Here is a 15,769-nt window from a genome sequence, read left to right on the forward strand (position 1 = left end):
TTTCAGGGTCCCTTCAAAACCTGCTTTTACCGTCATCTAAAACAATTGATATTGCTCTTATCCAGTTATCTCAGAAGATCAGTAGCAGGAAAACTGAATGCATTTGGCTAATTTACTTATAAATTCCATATAAGTTTATTGTATTCATAATATTGTTTTTAGACACCAGTTAACTTGCTCTGATTATTTGTCTACAGCTGAGTTCTGGCTTCGCAATTGCAGAAGCTGCACCTGCTGTTAATAAAGATAATGTTTCAAAATGGTTTAAGGAATGCAAACAGTATGTCATATCTACGTGTTGTAGAGGCATGGATATAGACACACTTGAGCATCTTTGCGAGGTAGATTGTGATTCAAATCTTTAATAGCACTGTATTGGGACTGCAGATTACTTTTTAATAAGTTATTAAGGTCTGTAAACATTCAAATTGATTCAGGTATATGAAACAATGGAAGCAATTGTAGTCCATCCTAATGAAGATGTCTTCAACGAGGTATGCGAATCTACACATGTTGAAGCTTTGGTTGCAGAAACTCCAAAGGGGCGTCTCCAAAAGTTTGGTATCCATAATGTTCATCTCCCCAACTTTGAGAAGCATATATTCCAAAAAAGTTTACAGGAGCAGAAAGAACAAATAGACAAGGATGATAATCACAATAATTTATTTTCCCGTTTAATTGAAGGGAAGAATTCACTGTTTGGGAAGAAATCACAAAAAACAACTTCCACAGGACAAAATAAAAAGTTGGGGATGTCTGAAAGTGAGTGGACAATTCTTTAATCGCTTCAAATTCAACTAATTTAGCTTTCTGTTCCGGGAGCTGTATTTTGTTCAACCAGGGAGTTTTACAACACTAATTATAAACATGCTCGCTTATATCAATATGGGAAATGATTGTAGATTGAGTTTGATGTATTGTAATTATTCGTTCTCAGTACGATTTATTTGAAAATCCTAATGTAATTTTTTTCATTGTAACTTTATGTGAAAGTGTTCCCATAATGTCATTATTTCCAGCCAAGGGTGATTTAGTTTTGAAGACTTCAAATGCTGCAAAATTACCGATGTTTTGAGAGCAGTACAAATAGATGGTAATAACCATGACGACAATATGATTTCTGATGTAGAAAATGAATGGACAATGATACGAGTTTAAATAAAAGAACATTTTTCATCTTTGCTGACAATTACACTTATTAAACCAATGCAATATTTAGCCCGAAGGCTATTCTAGTGTGGGCTTTCTCCAGAAAAACATGATTCTCATATAGAAACTTTTCTGGTGAATTTTTTGGTGAATGTTTTTCTTCTGTGCAAAATGCTGGGCCAAGTGGTTGCGAACACACCGAAACTGCTTGTGCCCATGACTTGTTTGACAAAATGCCCGAAAGAAGTGTGCTGTCATGGACTGCAATTATTGCAGGATTGGAATACTCTAGTGGCTGTAGAATAACTGGCTGCCTTAGTCTTTACTTGGAGCGCTTAAATTAGAGAGCTTTCTTGGCTATGACAGCAGTCCTACTATGGGAAATATTCTTTAAAAGTCGAGAGTTGCTTCATATTTCGTAATTAGCCGATAGGCCCTCCGTTATTTTTTTTTCTGCAAAGCTGGTTTCTGATGGATGAAAATTGCTTTTACTTTTGGTGGATGAAAATTGCTTTTACTTTTGGTGGATCAAAATCACTTTTCAACAGAACCTCTCTTTTCATGCTCTTTTACCCATTGTTAATTGCATGAGAAAAAAAAATTGATAAGAAAGAATTAATGTCCTGGATCTAAATTCATAGCTTGCAGTTTACATAATATAAAGATACTTTTAACTATTTATTTTAATAGTATAGCTGCTTTTTTCTTTTCAAGGTAGGAAAGCACTTAGTTTGGACGGTTTTCGTATGTTATATTTTTCAAAATTTATTGGATATTGCGTCAGAGGATGTGAATGTGGTGAATGAATACTTGGGGCCTAGAAGATCTTGAAGGAACTTAACTCCACTTTCATTGTTCTCATTCCTGAATTCCCTGAAGCAAGCTGATGTGTTGAAGCCTTCCAGCAGAAATCTTATTAAATGATCTTTTTGAAAGTTCTAATTTCAAGGTTGTTCTTCCCTTATTAATTACTCCTCAGCTGAATGGTTTTGTTCTAGGAAGGCAGATCTTGGATTCTATTGTTATGATGCATGAGAATATAAATGCTTTGGAAGCCTCTAAAACTTAGGTTTTTCTTTTGGAATTAGATATTTCTAAAGCCTATGATTGAGTGGATTGGATTTTTTTAATAAACATCTTGAGGGCTTTTGGTTGTTAGGAGAGACTTCTTGAATTAATTTGGTAGCTTATATCAACCATAGGTACAACTATTATTGGGAATGGGTCTCCTTCTCACTTTATTAAGTTGTCAAGGGGGCTCAGATAGGGAGGTCCCATCGCTTCTCTTCTCTTCTCTTCTCTTTATTGTCATGGCTGAAAGTGTTCATATATTCATGCAAAACATGATTTTAGAAGGGAATTTAAAGGGCCTTAAACCTCTGTCAGATAATTTGGTGTGTTCCCATTAATCATTTGTAGATGATACCCTCATGTTGGGTAACTCAGCTATTGGAAAAGCAAGAAGTTTTAAAAAGGTCCTAAAGCTTTATGAAGAAGCTTAAGGGCAGCAATTGAATAGGGGTAAGAGTTTTTTGTTCTCTTTCAAGCAAGACAAAAGAAGACAACCAATATTCTGGGGTCCATAGTAGGAACTCTCCCTTTATTTGCTTCTCCCTTTTTGTGACAAACCCCTTGATTCCTTTTGGCTCTCATTAGTGGATAGGTTTAATAGGAAACCAGTTGGGTGCAAAGGAGCCCTTAGCCATGCTAGGAAGATTTGTCTCCTTAACTCTTCTCTTCAAATTTTACTTGTCTATGCTCTTAGCTTGTTCAAGCTGCCCTTGAAGTTTGCAAACATATTCAAGAAGATAATAAATGCTTTTTGTGGTTGGGTACAAAAAGAAAGAGAATCCCTTTAGTTTGTGTGGGAATCTTTTTGTAGACAGAAGAAATATGGTGATCTTGGGTTGAGGAATATTAGAACCTTCAACAAGGCCTTGTTAGCTAAGCATGTGTGGAGAAACTTTTCTGATGAAAGGAAATGGAATTCTATTCGGCACAAGTACTTACATATAGTTAGCTCTTATTAAGGATTTTTTGGAATCCCATAAGCTTTTGCATGGATCTACTCTATGGAATAATGCTATTAAAGATGAGGATATTGTTGCTAAGGCAACTTACTAGAAACTTGGTGTTGGTAGAGAGATTAAGTTCTAGGAGGATAGTTGGCTTGGTCATGAGCCTTTTTGCAACAACATGGCCTTCAGACCTTTTTATGGAAGAATGCAATATCAGGTATGGATAGGTTGTTGGGGATTTTTGGAAGGATGTTCAAAGGGTCAACTTAACGGAAATTAGTCATGATCTTCTACCTCTCCAATTTTCCATTAACTTGGTCCATGTGGATTAGTAGAGTTCGAAGGACAAGATTGTGTCAAAAACTACTTCTCGGTATGTTTATCCTCCCCGTATGTGGGCTAAAGTGGGAGTGAAAACCTTATTCCTAAAATTTATTTATTTGACTAGATGCTTCTTTAGATTAAACTTCTAACAACAGACAATTTGTGTAAAAGGGGCTTCCCTTTACCCTACAGATGCTACCTCTACTTTGTTGAGGCCAAGTTAGCTTCTCATCTCTTTCTTTACTATACATTAGCTTGTGATGTTCACAGTCAGGTTTAAAGCTTTGGGATCTTAGCTAGGTTTTTCTTAATTCCAGTTTGGCCTTTTATTCTTAGTGGAGATTGCCCTTTGTTAATCAAGTCTTAAGTTTCTTTAGTATTATTGATGGATGTATTGTCTTTGATGTCAAAACATTTTACAAGTATGAGATAAATTGTAAACATCATCAATGTCAAAGGTATGAACATGAGGTTGACTAATATCAGGGACAACATAAATAATAATAAAAGAATTACGATGATTGGAGTCTTGATTGTTGAAGACTCTTGGAAATGAAGAGTTCAGGTCTATGCAGTTTGATATAGTTGTATACATCTATGATACGATACATATACAGACATATCATTTAGAATGATGACTAACAAAGATTCACTTACCTGCAAAAAGAAAATGTCAGCATAGCATGACAAGGTTAAACAACTGATAAGCCTATATGTTTGTCTAATAAGGCCAACATTACAGAGTTCGATAAGTGAAATAAAGGCAGAGACATATAAAGCACTAGTGACCACAGAAGAGTAGATAAAAGACATGAAAGATGGCAACCAAAAACTATCATAGAAGTATGCAAAGCAATGAATACTTAATGGTATTCATATATGGTATAAAAACAATGCAAAATTTATAAGAAAAGATATGCACATTTATATAATGTAAATATGATATAATAGATTGGACCAGTTACAATTAAAGAATATATATATACACACACAGACATAGTTGAAGTAACATCGAAAAGAAGACAAAAGCAACAATAGAATATAAGTGGAAGTAGTCTATTTCAGCATAGAAGAAAATCTACAGGTAGCAATTGTGATTCAGACAGACCACAACATCAGAATAAACAATGATATGTGTAAGAAATCTAATTATAGAGAAGTGATAATATAAAGTCATGCAGTAAGGCTCTGACAACATCTATAGCAATATAGGTAGCGTGTTATGGGGCACTGGCTAAATAGCCGAATATTTGCATCGACTAGCCAGTGCCCATTGCCATGGATAGGCATGTGCATCCATGCCCTCCATAGCATCACCCGTACTCAGTTGCCAGTCACATCAATGAGTTCTTTCTGCCTTTGCTCCCGTACTGGCTGTAGAAACAAACCAAACCGCCATTCTCTGTCAATTGAATTTATGATTTTCAACTATTACATTTGCAATCAACAAATGTAGCGCGCAAGAGGATGGTTGGTGGCATACGAGTATGTAGTAGGCAAGAGAAAAGCTGTAAAGTAGTCAAAGGGAAAAATAGATTATTGTTATTCTATTAATGTATTTACACAATATATTTTAATGTATTCATATAATATATTTTTATATGATTTTTACTTAAAATATTTTTATTTAACTTAGAATAATTTTCAAAATGGACATTATAGATTTCTTTTCTAATCTATATTAAAATATAACTTTAATTTTAATTATAAGTTTATTATGTACTAGAAGATATTAAATTAAATTTATGTAAATGAATGAGCATATTTCTTATTTATTGTAATAATAATAAAATAATACATACATATAGCTAATTCACTTCTTATTGTTTCTTTTATATTGTTACTATTTAATAACATCATTTACAACTAAAATATTTGATAAAAATACAACTAATAAAAAATAGTTCTTGCATATTTATCATATTTATCATACGATATACAAACTTTATTTTTTATTAGTCATATATTAGACAAAAAAAAAATATTAACAAAAAATAGATGAAGAACACTCTCTCTTCTCTCCATGTTTCAAACATTACATGACTTTATTGGTAAATAATTAAAATAACAAATCATAAATTTAGATATATATATTTTTACTTAGAACATTACACAAATTCATTATATATATTATAGCAAAAATATAGAAATAATTAATTGCAGAGACTATTTCAAGTTTCAATTTTTACACAATTATTTTAATGGTCAAATGAAATTAGAATAAAGTCTAGCACAATTAAATGTCTAGTCATCTTTTTTGTTAACACCTAAATTTCTTTCACGAAAACAATTTTAACAAAAAAAAGTGGCAAATTCTATGACATAATAGAATAGAATTTAAATTGAATAAAAAAAAATATAGTTCAAGATATATATAAATAACTCATTAAAGAATTTTTAAATGGTTTTTCTAAAATTCTCAACTCAAAGAAATGTGACTCTATTTGCTTGAACACTACATATATATATCAAATTCAAAAGAAATTGTTGATCATAATTTAGAATAAAAAAGTAATTGTTGACCTCTTTCAAAACAAATGAATTCTAGATCCTAAATTTATGTTGTCTCCACTCTATTAAAGAGAGTTTAGAACTCAAGTGTCAATATGCAAATTATAATATATTACAATATTATCCAAAAATGTGTTGACCATGATCTTCTATATAAATATCATGCCAACATTTGATTATCCAAAGAGATGTTGGTCATGATTCTCCATACAAATATCATCAACACCTGCAAATAAATCAAGTTAGTTATAACTTTAAATTCTAAATGAAAGACTTGGCATCAATAAAATTTGAATACAAAATTTTCTTACCATCTCCACTTTGCATTGTGTCTTTTATTGCTATTGTTTGGTTAAGATCAAGAGAAAAGGGTAATGCATGGTCTTGGTTGTTGTATTGATCATTTAAAACTGAAATAACATTCACATTTAAAGAATCAAAACATAACATATGCATTAAAGGCACAAAAATTGTGAAAATAGATCTCATTATTTTATTACCAATGGTAACTTGTATTGCATCCATTGTTGTTGTCGTCTTGGGTAAGAAATCTTCTTGAGTATTTTGTCCACCATCTAGCACTACAACAATATTGCATATTTAATACATCAAATCATATAAAATCAATATAGAAGAAAAAGAATCAAAACTTAATTAAATTGTCATTTTGTTTAAAGTCATTACCATTTCTAGCTTGGATTGCATTTTCATGAAAAAAACTCACTCTAATTTCATCATTTTCATCAACCAATGGAGCAACATCATCTGCAATTTATTAAAATTAATTTAGTTAGTTTCAAAGAAATATAATAATCATTTAAGATAATTACCATATATAACTTTTATTTCACTTTTAATCATTTGGTTCAAATTGACGGAAAAAGGTAATTGATGTCGACAAATGCTTTCTTGGTAGTTCAAACCTACAAATGACATGTTTATCATATATAGAAAAATATCTGTTGTTATATAAATTACTAAAATACTTTTGAATAAATGTACTAACCTTTCTGTATGATAACATCTCTTTCATATTGTATTGTTATACCTGATCGATTAATGACCTTCTTTTTCTTTTTCTTTCTATATCCTGTAGAGGGGAATTGAAAAGCTTCGTGTTCCTTGGCTCTTTCATTTGGTTTTTGAGTTATGGCATTATGCTTTTGATGAGTAAAATGACGTTTGCGCATTTTACTTGGACTAAACCATGGTGATATTCGTCTCATAGATGTTTTTTCTGAGTGAGGAATTGTTTTCAACTTGGAAGATGAAGAAAAAGTTGCATACATGTCTTTTTTAAATCTCCCAACACATTGACCAAACATTATTTGTTCATTTTCTCGACCTGGTAAATTTTGAAGCAATGAAGTTATGTAGTCAACTGAATCTAGAAATTCATTGTTGGAAGTATTAGATGATTTCCAACCATCTGTAATAGAAATAAAAATGACTAAGTTAAAAATTAGTTTAAAGATTCTACTTCTTCGTTATAAAGTGATAGTTTTGAAATTTACTTGTACTTCTTCGTTATTAAAACGTGATAGCTATACATTCATTCAGTAGACAAAATCAGCAAAGATGGGTTTTGTCATAGCAATAGCCAGCAATAGAAGATTGAAAGCTTAGCTGTTTCTATGCGCTGAGAAGCTTACGAATCAAAATACGTGGAAATACAAAAAAGAAAGAGGCAATTTACTCTGCTGTATAGACATTCATTCAGCAGACAAAATCATTGTTCCAAAGTTTGTTCAAGCCTCTATTGTGCTCCCGCAGCAAGCCCCTACTATTCGCCCTTTCAGATTATTCTGTTTGAAAGTTGATTGCACTTCTAGATGCAGACATCGCCATTGAAATTTCTAGACACAAAAGGTTAACTTTTTTTGCCATTAGAGATGATGAATCTGAAGTCAGCAGTTTTACCGCCAAATTTTCTCAAGCCTGCTGCATACTCGTATGCCACCAACCATCCTCTTGCGCGCTGCACTCGTTGATTGCAAATGCAACAGTTGAAAATCATAAATTTGATTGACAGAGAACGGCGGTTTGATTTGTTTCTGCGGCCAGTATGGGAGCAGAGGCAGAAACAACTCGTTGATGTGACTGGCGACTGAATACGGGTGACAGGAGGATGCTAGGGAGGGCATGGATGCACATGCCTATCCATGGCAACGGGCACTGGCTAGCCGGTGCAAATATTCGGCTATTTAGCCAGTGCCCGTGTTACGGCTGGAGGAAACTATCGCAGACCAGATAATAAAGAGTTCTGAAAGACATACTCTAAGTGTTACATTAGCAATGAAAACTAATGACAATGTTTAATGTCTTGAGCGGATTCAAGACACATACGAAGGCAAAGATTTGAAATATTATGAAATACATATAATCTGTGATGGCTAGCGGAGTATATGGAAAAGTCCATTTCATTTCTTATTACGGTGGCTGACTGAAAATAGCGAAGAGTAGAGATCTGCGTTAAGTTTCTATGCATCGATGTTGGAATGAAGGACGGCACGATAAGGACAATCAATTTTAATACATTATATCCAGTCACCGGAAGTTTTTAAAATCAATGATATATGCCATAGCGAAGGAATAATTAAAGTTATAATGCTTCAAGCGGTGGTGTCAGATGTCAACGTTGGAAATAGAGTGGATGCTCAACCAAACAGAATGAAAAATGTTTGTGGTATGAAAAGGAGCCCGATAAGCATACAGAAGTGTATCGCTAAAAATATGCATAGTGAACTCTCATGATCAGATATCATGTTTAGAGTTTATCGGGGACTCTACGAATCAATGAAACAGTGAAAAAGACATGAATACGCCAGGTGTCGTTTTAGAAGTTCAGAAGTCACTGAAGAAAAGAAACCAGTGTATGTGGAATATGAAAAGCGTATGAGCCTTTTTTCGAATGGCATATTGGCGACATGCTAATCCAGCGTGAAACAAACAGCAAAAGTCTAGTAAGCATTCACAAACAAGATATCCAGTCAAAGAATAAATAAATGGAAGTTCGTGTTCAGCGGCAACAAATATCTCAATATTAAAGAAGGAACCATATATATATATGGTAGCAATCTATGATTGGGAAACTAAATGGTCAATGAAAATAACTAAAACAAAATTGCAATTATAAGATATAATTTATTATTAAAATAATGTGACTCTTAGCCTTGAAAGGTCACACCTCCTAAATCATGGGATATGAATTATTTCATTTGCAAGAGAAGACTGGGTAAACGGAAGTAGAAATATAAAGATGTGAAGAAGTAGATTGAGTTGTATGTAAAGAACCGAGAAGTGTGTTATTAAGAAGAATATGTGAGCGTAGAGAAGGATATCGGCGTTGCAATTAAGAGAGAGTAATACTTAGATTTATCAAAATCTGATATATGTTGATGTATGTGTGAAATAGAACAGATCTAAAAGAAAGAATAAGAAGTTGTGAAGCAATTAATGAGAAGTCAGAATTAAGAGGAGGAGAAGAAAACATATGTAATCAGATTGAAAATCTGATTTATATAAAAAGCTGATTTCAGCAAGACAAGATAATGTGAGGGGTAAAGGGAATGGTTTCATTGTCTATCATCAGTTGAGTAAGCAACATTATCAGGTGGAAAAGAAGTTTGTGTGCAGTTGGTGTTCACAAAAATGGTAGAGGGGGTTGGTGGTCATGAATACAGTAGAGGGGGTTGGTGTTTTGAGTAGGTTGGAGTTTGCGAAGTGTGGGAGTTGGACCTTCGAGTGAGTTAGCGCTCATAGAGATTGTAGTCTACAAAATATTGTAAAAGAACAGTTAATAAAAGAAAACAATTTATTGTTGTGGTTTTCTCCCACATTTAGTTTCCATGTAAATCTTGTTTTCTTGTGTTCATGTGCATAATTGTTGATTCCAAAATTTAAAGTTATTTGAATAATTTTTTTTGTTATACTGATTCACACCCCCTCCCCCACTCTCAGTATAATCGTGTGCTTTTCAATTATATATATCCACATCTTGTTTAGGGAACCTAGAAAGAATATAACAATAGAATCTTTATAGATTGTCATGTTTGCGGAAATTGTTTCTGAAAAAGTTTTCAGGGCTATCAAGGAGAACATTAATCTTAATGCCATTCTTCTCATTAAGAAGTAGATGTGCAATGAGTATGGCTATCCATGGTTTCTATGGCATGGTAGGTCTAAATGACATGATTAATGCTCTTAAACCTATCAAAAATCCAAAGGAATGTAGTGGAATCTTCCTCCCTTTAGGTGGGTGAAAGTAATTTTTGATGGGGCAGCCAAGGGTAACTTTGGGCCAGATAGGAGTAGGCAAGTGATTAGAGATAAAAACGGTATGCTTATTTAAATACTGGCTCTTTTAATGTCGGAGTGAGGCTATGCCTCTGTTTTGACTCTCGGTGATTGTATATATATATATATATATATATATATATATATATATATATATCTATATGATCTTTTTATAGTTAATAGAAAAAAAATACTGGTTCTCCCCTTGGATTGCTAGACTAACCATCTCATTGAAGCCATTGGGGCCTATTATTTGGCTTGTCAACTCAACTTTAATAAAGTTTGGATATGAAGGTGATTCTAACAATATAATTTATTGTTTGGAAGGGAAATATAAGCCTTTTTGGACCATTGACTATTGGATTAATTTATCAAAGGAGATTATAAGGTCGTTTTAAAATTGCTTCATATCTCATGCTTAGAAACTAATATGGTACTTGAGCTTTTGATAATAAAGAGGTTATAGCCAAGGAAACTTGTGCAGGAGCACCTAGGTTCATCGCTAAAGCTAGTTACAATTTTGGCTTGTACTGACCTAGCCAACTCAGTAGTGTTATTTTTGACCTTAGAAAGTCTTGCTTGTGTGTTCCTAGGTGGATTAGACTAAGCTCAATCCAATCTTGGTGTTTAATGCTTTTCTAGTTGATACTTGCTACTTTAGGCCTAAAATGGGAAAATAGGTCTTAAAGCTTTTAAGGCTTGGGAAAGGGTAGAAATATGCTTAAAATAGTTCATAGGATGTTTCTACATCATTCTAGGCTGATTAGAAATCCTCAGCATTAATTTTACAAAAAATATGTAATAGTTGTCACAATGTTGCTTGACAACATTTTACAACTTTTAAAAGTTGCATGACAACATTTGCAGAATTGGATTATTTTCGAAGCATCATTATGGGTAGTTTCCATAATGGCCTAAAATCAAGGGTAAGACATATTTGAACATCTAGGATCCCATTTCCCAAGGTAGAGGGTGATGTGATACAATTTTGAAGTGGAATAGAAGCCTAGAGTTATGATTTGCAGACACAGTCAAGTTGCATTGAGTATAAGTGTGATTTTATGGATTGAATAGTAGTAGTTAGTGTTGGATTTGTGTAGTGTTGTTAGTTCTAAGCACTTTTGTTCAATATTGGATTTGATTTGAGTTCATTAGATTAGGTTTTAAAATTGTTTTGTAAATAGACTAGTTGCTGGGGTAGAGTAGACAGGTTTTGGTTTTATGGCTCCCCCATAGTTGTCCACCATGCAAATCATCACGGCCTAGAGGAATATGGTAGGGAAGCCATTAAAGGTTGTTTGTGTGAAAGGAGGAGCTCAGGAAAGTAAGTTTTCTATTTTTAACATCATGCCCTAAGTGAGATTAGTGTGCCCGACTAGGTGCATGACAGAGTGAAATTGATGTGTAATTGTAGGGGAAAGAGGGAGAGCATAGAACCAAGCATGGTTTTAGAGACTTAGTAGTCCTACAGACACCTAGTAGTGAGATTAGGCATTGGCCAATCCATTTAGGTAGATTTCCAAGCTGAAATCAAAGGACAACACAAATACAACCCTATTAGCCCTATTAGCCCTACATTTTAGGAATCCACTGTACCAATGACCTAGGAACCTAAGACCACAAAAATATTCAAGGTCTCAAAAAAGGGTATTTGGATATCAAGTTAGTCTTTGGGCTAATTTGGAAGTTTTGAGAAAGAATTGAGGAAAACCCTCTGTTTAGGGCTCATAGGCTAATTAGGCCTATTAGGCCAAAACCATAGGAAATCTTGAACTCAATTGAAAAAGCCTAGACACCCTGTTCTAATGGAGTAATTTGGGAGACAAGTAGTTGTCTTAGTGACGAATACACCCTTTGCAACACTTGTGAAGATAATATGGTGAAACTGCACTTGGAGACATCCAAGCAAAAGTGAAGGATTGAAGCACCCCTAATGATAGTTACCCCTCAAGGCGAAGCATAAGGAGACTAACTCATAGAGTTGAGTTAGGGAAGTCTTAGGTTAGGATTGCAAAGACTTTTAAGGTCCTAGAAGTGAGCTTAGGATCTTGAGAAGGCTAGGACTAGTAAAGTCCTAGATAGTAATTGTGCAAGCACATCTTGGAGTGAATCTATCAGATTGGTATTAGAGCTTAGTTAAGATTAGGCTTGTGGTGAATGTTTCAAGAAGAATAATTAGTTGGTGAGTTTGCAATGGTGAAAAATGCAGAGCTTGCAAAAAAAGTAGATGAGCAAAAAGAGGAGAATAGGTTGCTTAGAGATAGGCTAGCTCAATTGGAATTAAAAGTGGATGAGAAGACTGAAAAAGTCAAGAATACGGTTGAAGGAAAACATAAGGAGGTTGCAATTGAGGATGAGGACCCTAAAACAGACCCTGTACTCACATAAGAACCATTCCTTAAAGCATTGAAGGCCTTAAGTGGAAAAACTCTAGAAGGCATTCCAATATTTAGTGGTAAGATGGAACTTGAGATAGTCCTTGATTGGATAGAAGGACTAGAAAATCACTTTGATTCTGATGGCATAACTAAAGCTCAGAGAAGGTTAAAGTTGGTAAGGCTAGACTAAGAGGGTCTACACTCGGTGGAAATTTATCCAAGATGAGAGAGAGAAGGAAGGAAAGAAGCCCATTGCCATATGGAAGGCTATGGTTTCAAAAATCAGAGATGCTTATGTACCTGAGGATTATGAAATCCAGTTGCATAAAAGAAGAGAAAGTTTGAGATAGAAAGACTTGGATGTGAACTCTTATACTTAGGAGTTTCAAAGATTGTACATGAGGTCATGAGTTGTCGAAGATGAGAAGGTATTTAGGTAGCAAGGTACCTTAATGGTCGCAAGTGGACTATACAAGATGAGATGAGTTTCTTGACCCTTGATACAATTCAAAGATGTGACCAAATTGTAGTAAAGGTAGAAGAAAAGCTAAGGAAAAAGCAAGATTCAAACACTACTAGAGGTAGAGGGAAAGAAATAGACAATAGAGGATAGAGAGGTGGATATGGTGGTAGAAGTTTCGAGACAAAGGCTCAAGGAGAGACCAAGCTTACTAAGAAACAAGAAGGAATTTCAAACAAAGGCAATTCAAATAAAGGCAATTCAAATAAAGGAAATTCAAATAAAGGAAAAAACTCTCATAGAAATTGGAGAGGAAGAAATAGTGGTCAAGGAAGAGGTTCCTACTTTGCAACTATGAAGTGTTACCACTGCAACCAAATGGGACACCCTGCATACATATGTCCAAAGAAAGGCTTTGCTTTCACATGGAGGTGACAAGAGGGTAAACTACATTCAAGAAGAGACTAGTGGTGGAAGTAAATACCTTGAGGTACCCCTAGAGTTAGAAGGAGAGAACTTGAGGATGAGAAGAACATTGATCAAGGAACTAGTAAAAGAGAAACCTAGTCAAGGAAGGTCACTATTTAGAGTGAAATACAAGAGGATGGGAAAATTTTGTAGAGTCATCATAGACTTAGGGTCTACTGACAACATAGTGTTAGAAGAGGCATTCAAGAAGTTGAAGATGAAGAGAATACCCCATAGCAACCCATACAAGGTCACTTGGTTGAGCAAAGGACAACATGTCCTAGTCAATGAACAAGCATGGGTAGAGTTTTCAATTGGGAGATATAAAGACAAAGTGTTGTTTGACATCTTAACTATGGATGCATATCGCCTATTTTAATTAACTAAAAATGGTCATCTAGACTATAAGCCCCCTTTCTAGCATTTTTCCATAATTTATCTAATGGTTATTTTTTATCAAATCCTCAAAATCTATTTATTCAATTGTAACCTATGGTATGAACACTTTATCCTAAGTTCATATTTAATTAAAAGAACATGTCCCCCTTTTAATTAAATAAATTCCCCACTCATCTCTTATCCTAAGTATGCACACATAAAGCATTATTCCTATTTTAGAAATAAAAGAAAGGGTATTTTTGTCTACACATGAATGCACAATTTCCTATGTGAAAGGAATCTTTTACTTTTAAAATAATTTTAATTCTTCTCCACACATTTCAAATGCTCTCAAAAGTCAACCATTAATTGTGATTGGTTGAGATGCTTGTGCACATGGATCACTCCCACTTTCAAACTCCACCCTTGATTACATTTATCTTGCTTCTTAATCTCTGCCATCCATTTTTCTTTAAAAGAGGGTGCTCTCCTCATTCAAAAAATCTTAGTCTCTCATGCTATTGTTATGCTGTAGGTTTTCTTGGTGATTTTGGAGACTTGGAGCATTCTTGCATTTTAGCTTAGCTCTCATTCTACTTACATTATGGCATACTTTTTAACTTGGTTTCATTTATGCTTTAGCTTAATTCTCTTTGTTAGTTTGCATTTTATTTAGAATAGCTTGCATTTGCATTGCATTTTATTCTAGATTCTTAGATATTGACACTCTTGCCTCTACTCTTTGAATCTCTCGTTCTATGGTGCACCTTGCAAGGGTTGCATAGTTTGGTTCATTTGAGAGCCACCATCTCATAGCCTTTGCACATCATAGATAGAGAGCTATAAGTCGACTCTTGAGACTCCCTCTTCCATGTGTTCTCTCAAGAATAATGGTTTATAGAAGTGATGACACTTTTATGCACACACCTACTACTTGGAAGGCCATGACAATTTGATAGGTAGACCATGCATGCTAGAGTAAAGAATTTTTATTTTTTCAAGGACAATGTGACTTTCAAGACATAATATTTTTAGAGGATGGAGAGATAAAGTCATCAGGTCCAAATGTTCTTATGGTCAGTGAAAAGGAGTTCATGGAAACCTTAGAGGAAGGAGAGGGAGTAGGTTTCACACTTGTGTTGAAGCCAAAAGAAGAAAAAGAAAACAAGGTAGTTAAGAGGAGAGAATTACCAAAGGAAAGTGCAGGAGTTGTTGCAGAGGTATGAAGGCATAGTAAGTGATGGACAACCATCAACCCTACCCCCTAAGAGAGTTGTTAGTCATCAAATTGATTTTATCCTAGGAGCTACCCTTCCTAATAAGGAAACCTATAAAATGACCCCTTAACAAAACGAGGAAGTTGCCAAACAAATACAAGAATTCCTAAGCCAAGGACTCATTAGAAAGAGCATTAGTCCTTGTGTTGTTCTCACTATCTTAGCACCTAAAAAGGGAGGAACTTAGAGGCTATGTATTGCCTCAAGATCTATAAACAAAATAACCATTGGGTACAAGTTCCCTATCCCTAGGATAGAAGACCTAATATACTCTTTAGGAGAAGCCAAATACTTTACCGATTGACCTAAAGAGTGGATACCACTAAATTAGGATCACCGAGGGAGATGAATGGAAAACAACCTTCAAGACCATAGAAGGTCTATATGAATGGCTTGTAATGCCATTTGTGCTATTCAATGCCCCATATACATTTATGAGGCTTTTGAATGAAGTCCTAAAAGACTACATAGGAAAATTTGTATAGTGTATCTAGATGATAAAGTCATCTT

The 15,769-nt window shown here is 34.3% G+C and overlaps 1 protein-coding gene across 6 annotated transcripts in view; it reads left to right on the forward strand.

The window, feature by feature from the left end:
• Positions 1 to 15,769, forward strand: part of LOC149552460 (Rab3 GTPase-activating protein catalytic subunit) — a 184,730-nt gene that overhangs the window by 138,208 nt on the left and 30,753 nt on the right. Inside the window, exons 14-15 of one of the 6 annotated variants that reach the window (XM_089788021.1) lie at positions 198 to 341; positions 438 to 1,189. The exons of 3 other annotated variants lie outside the window; for them this stretch is intronic. In XM_089788021.1, coding sequence (XP_089644147.1) covers positions 198 to 341; positions 438 to 782 — 489 coding nt within the window. In that variant the 3' untranslated portion in view covers positions 783 to 1,189. Of the gene's footprint in view, positions 1 to 197; positions 342 to 437; positions 1,190 to 7,098; positions 7,465 to 15,769 lie in introns of those variants that run through there. 2 more of the 6 variants (XM_089788024.1, XM_089788027.1) reach the window with 2 other exon arrangements.

The sequence above is a fragment of the Cupressus sempervirens genome, chromosome 6, assembly GCF_028749045.1.
Source record: "Cupressus sempervirens isolate cs-2001-9-10 chromosome 6, ASM2874904v1, whole genome shotgun sequence".
Classification (NCBI taxonomy): Eukaryota; Viridiplantae; Streptophyta; class Pinopsida; order Cupressales; family Cupressaceae; genus Cupressus; species Cupressus sempervirens.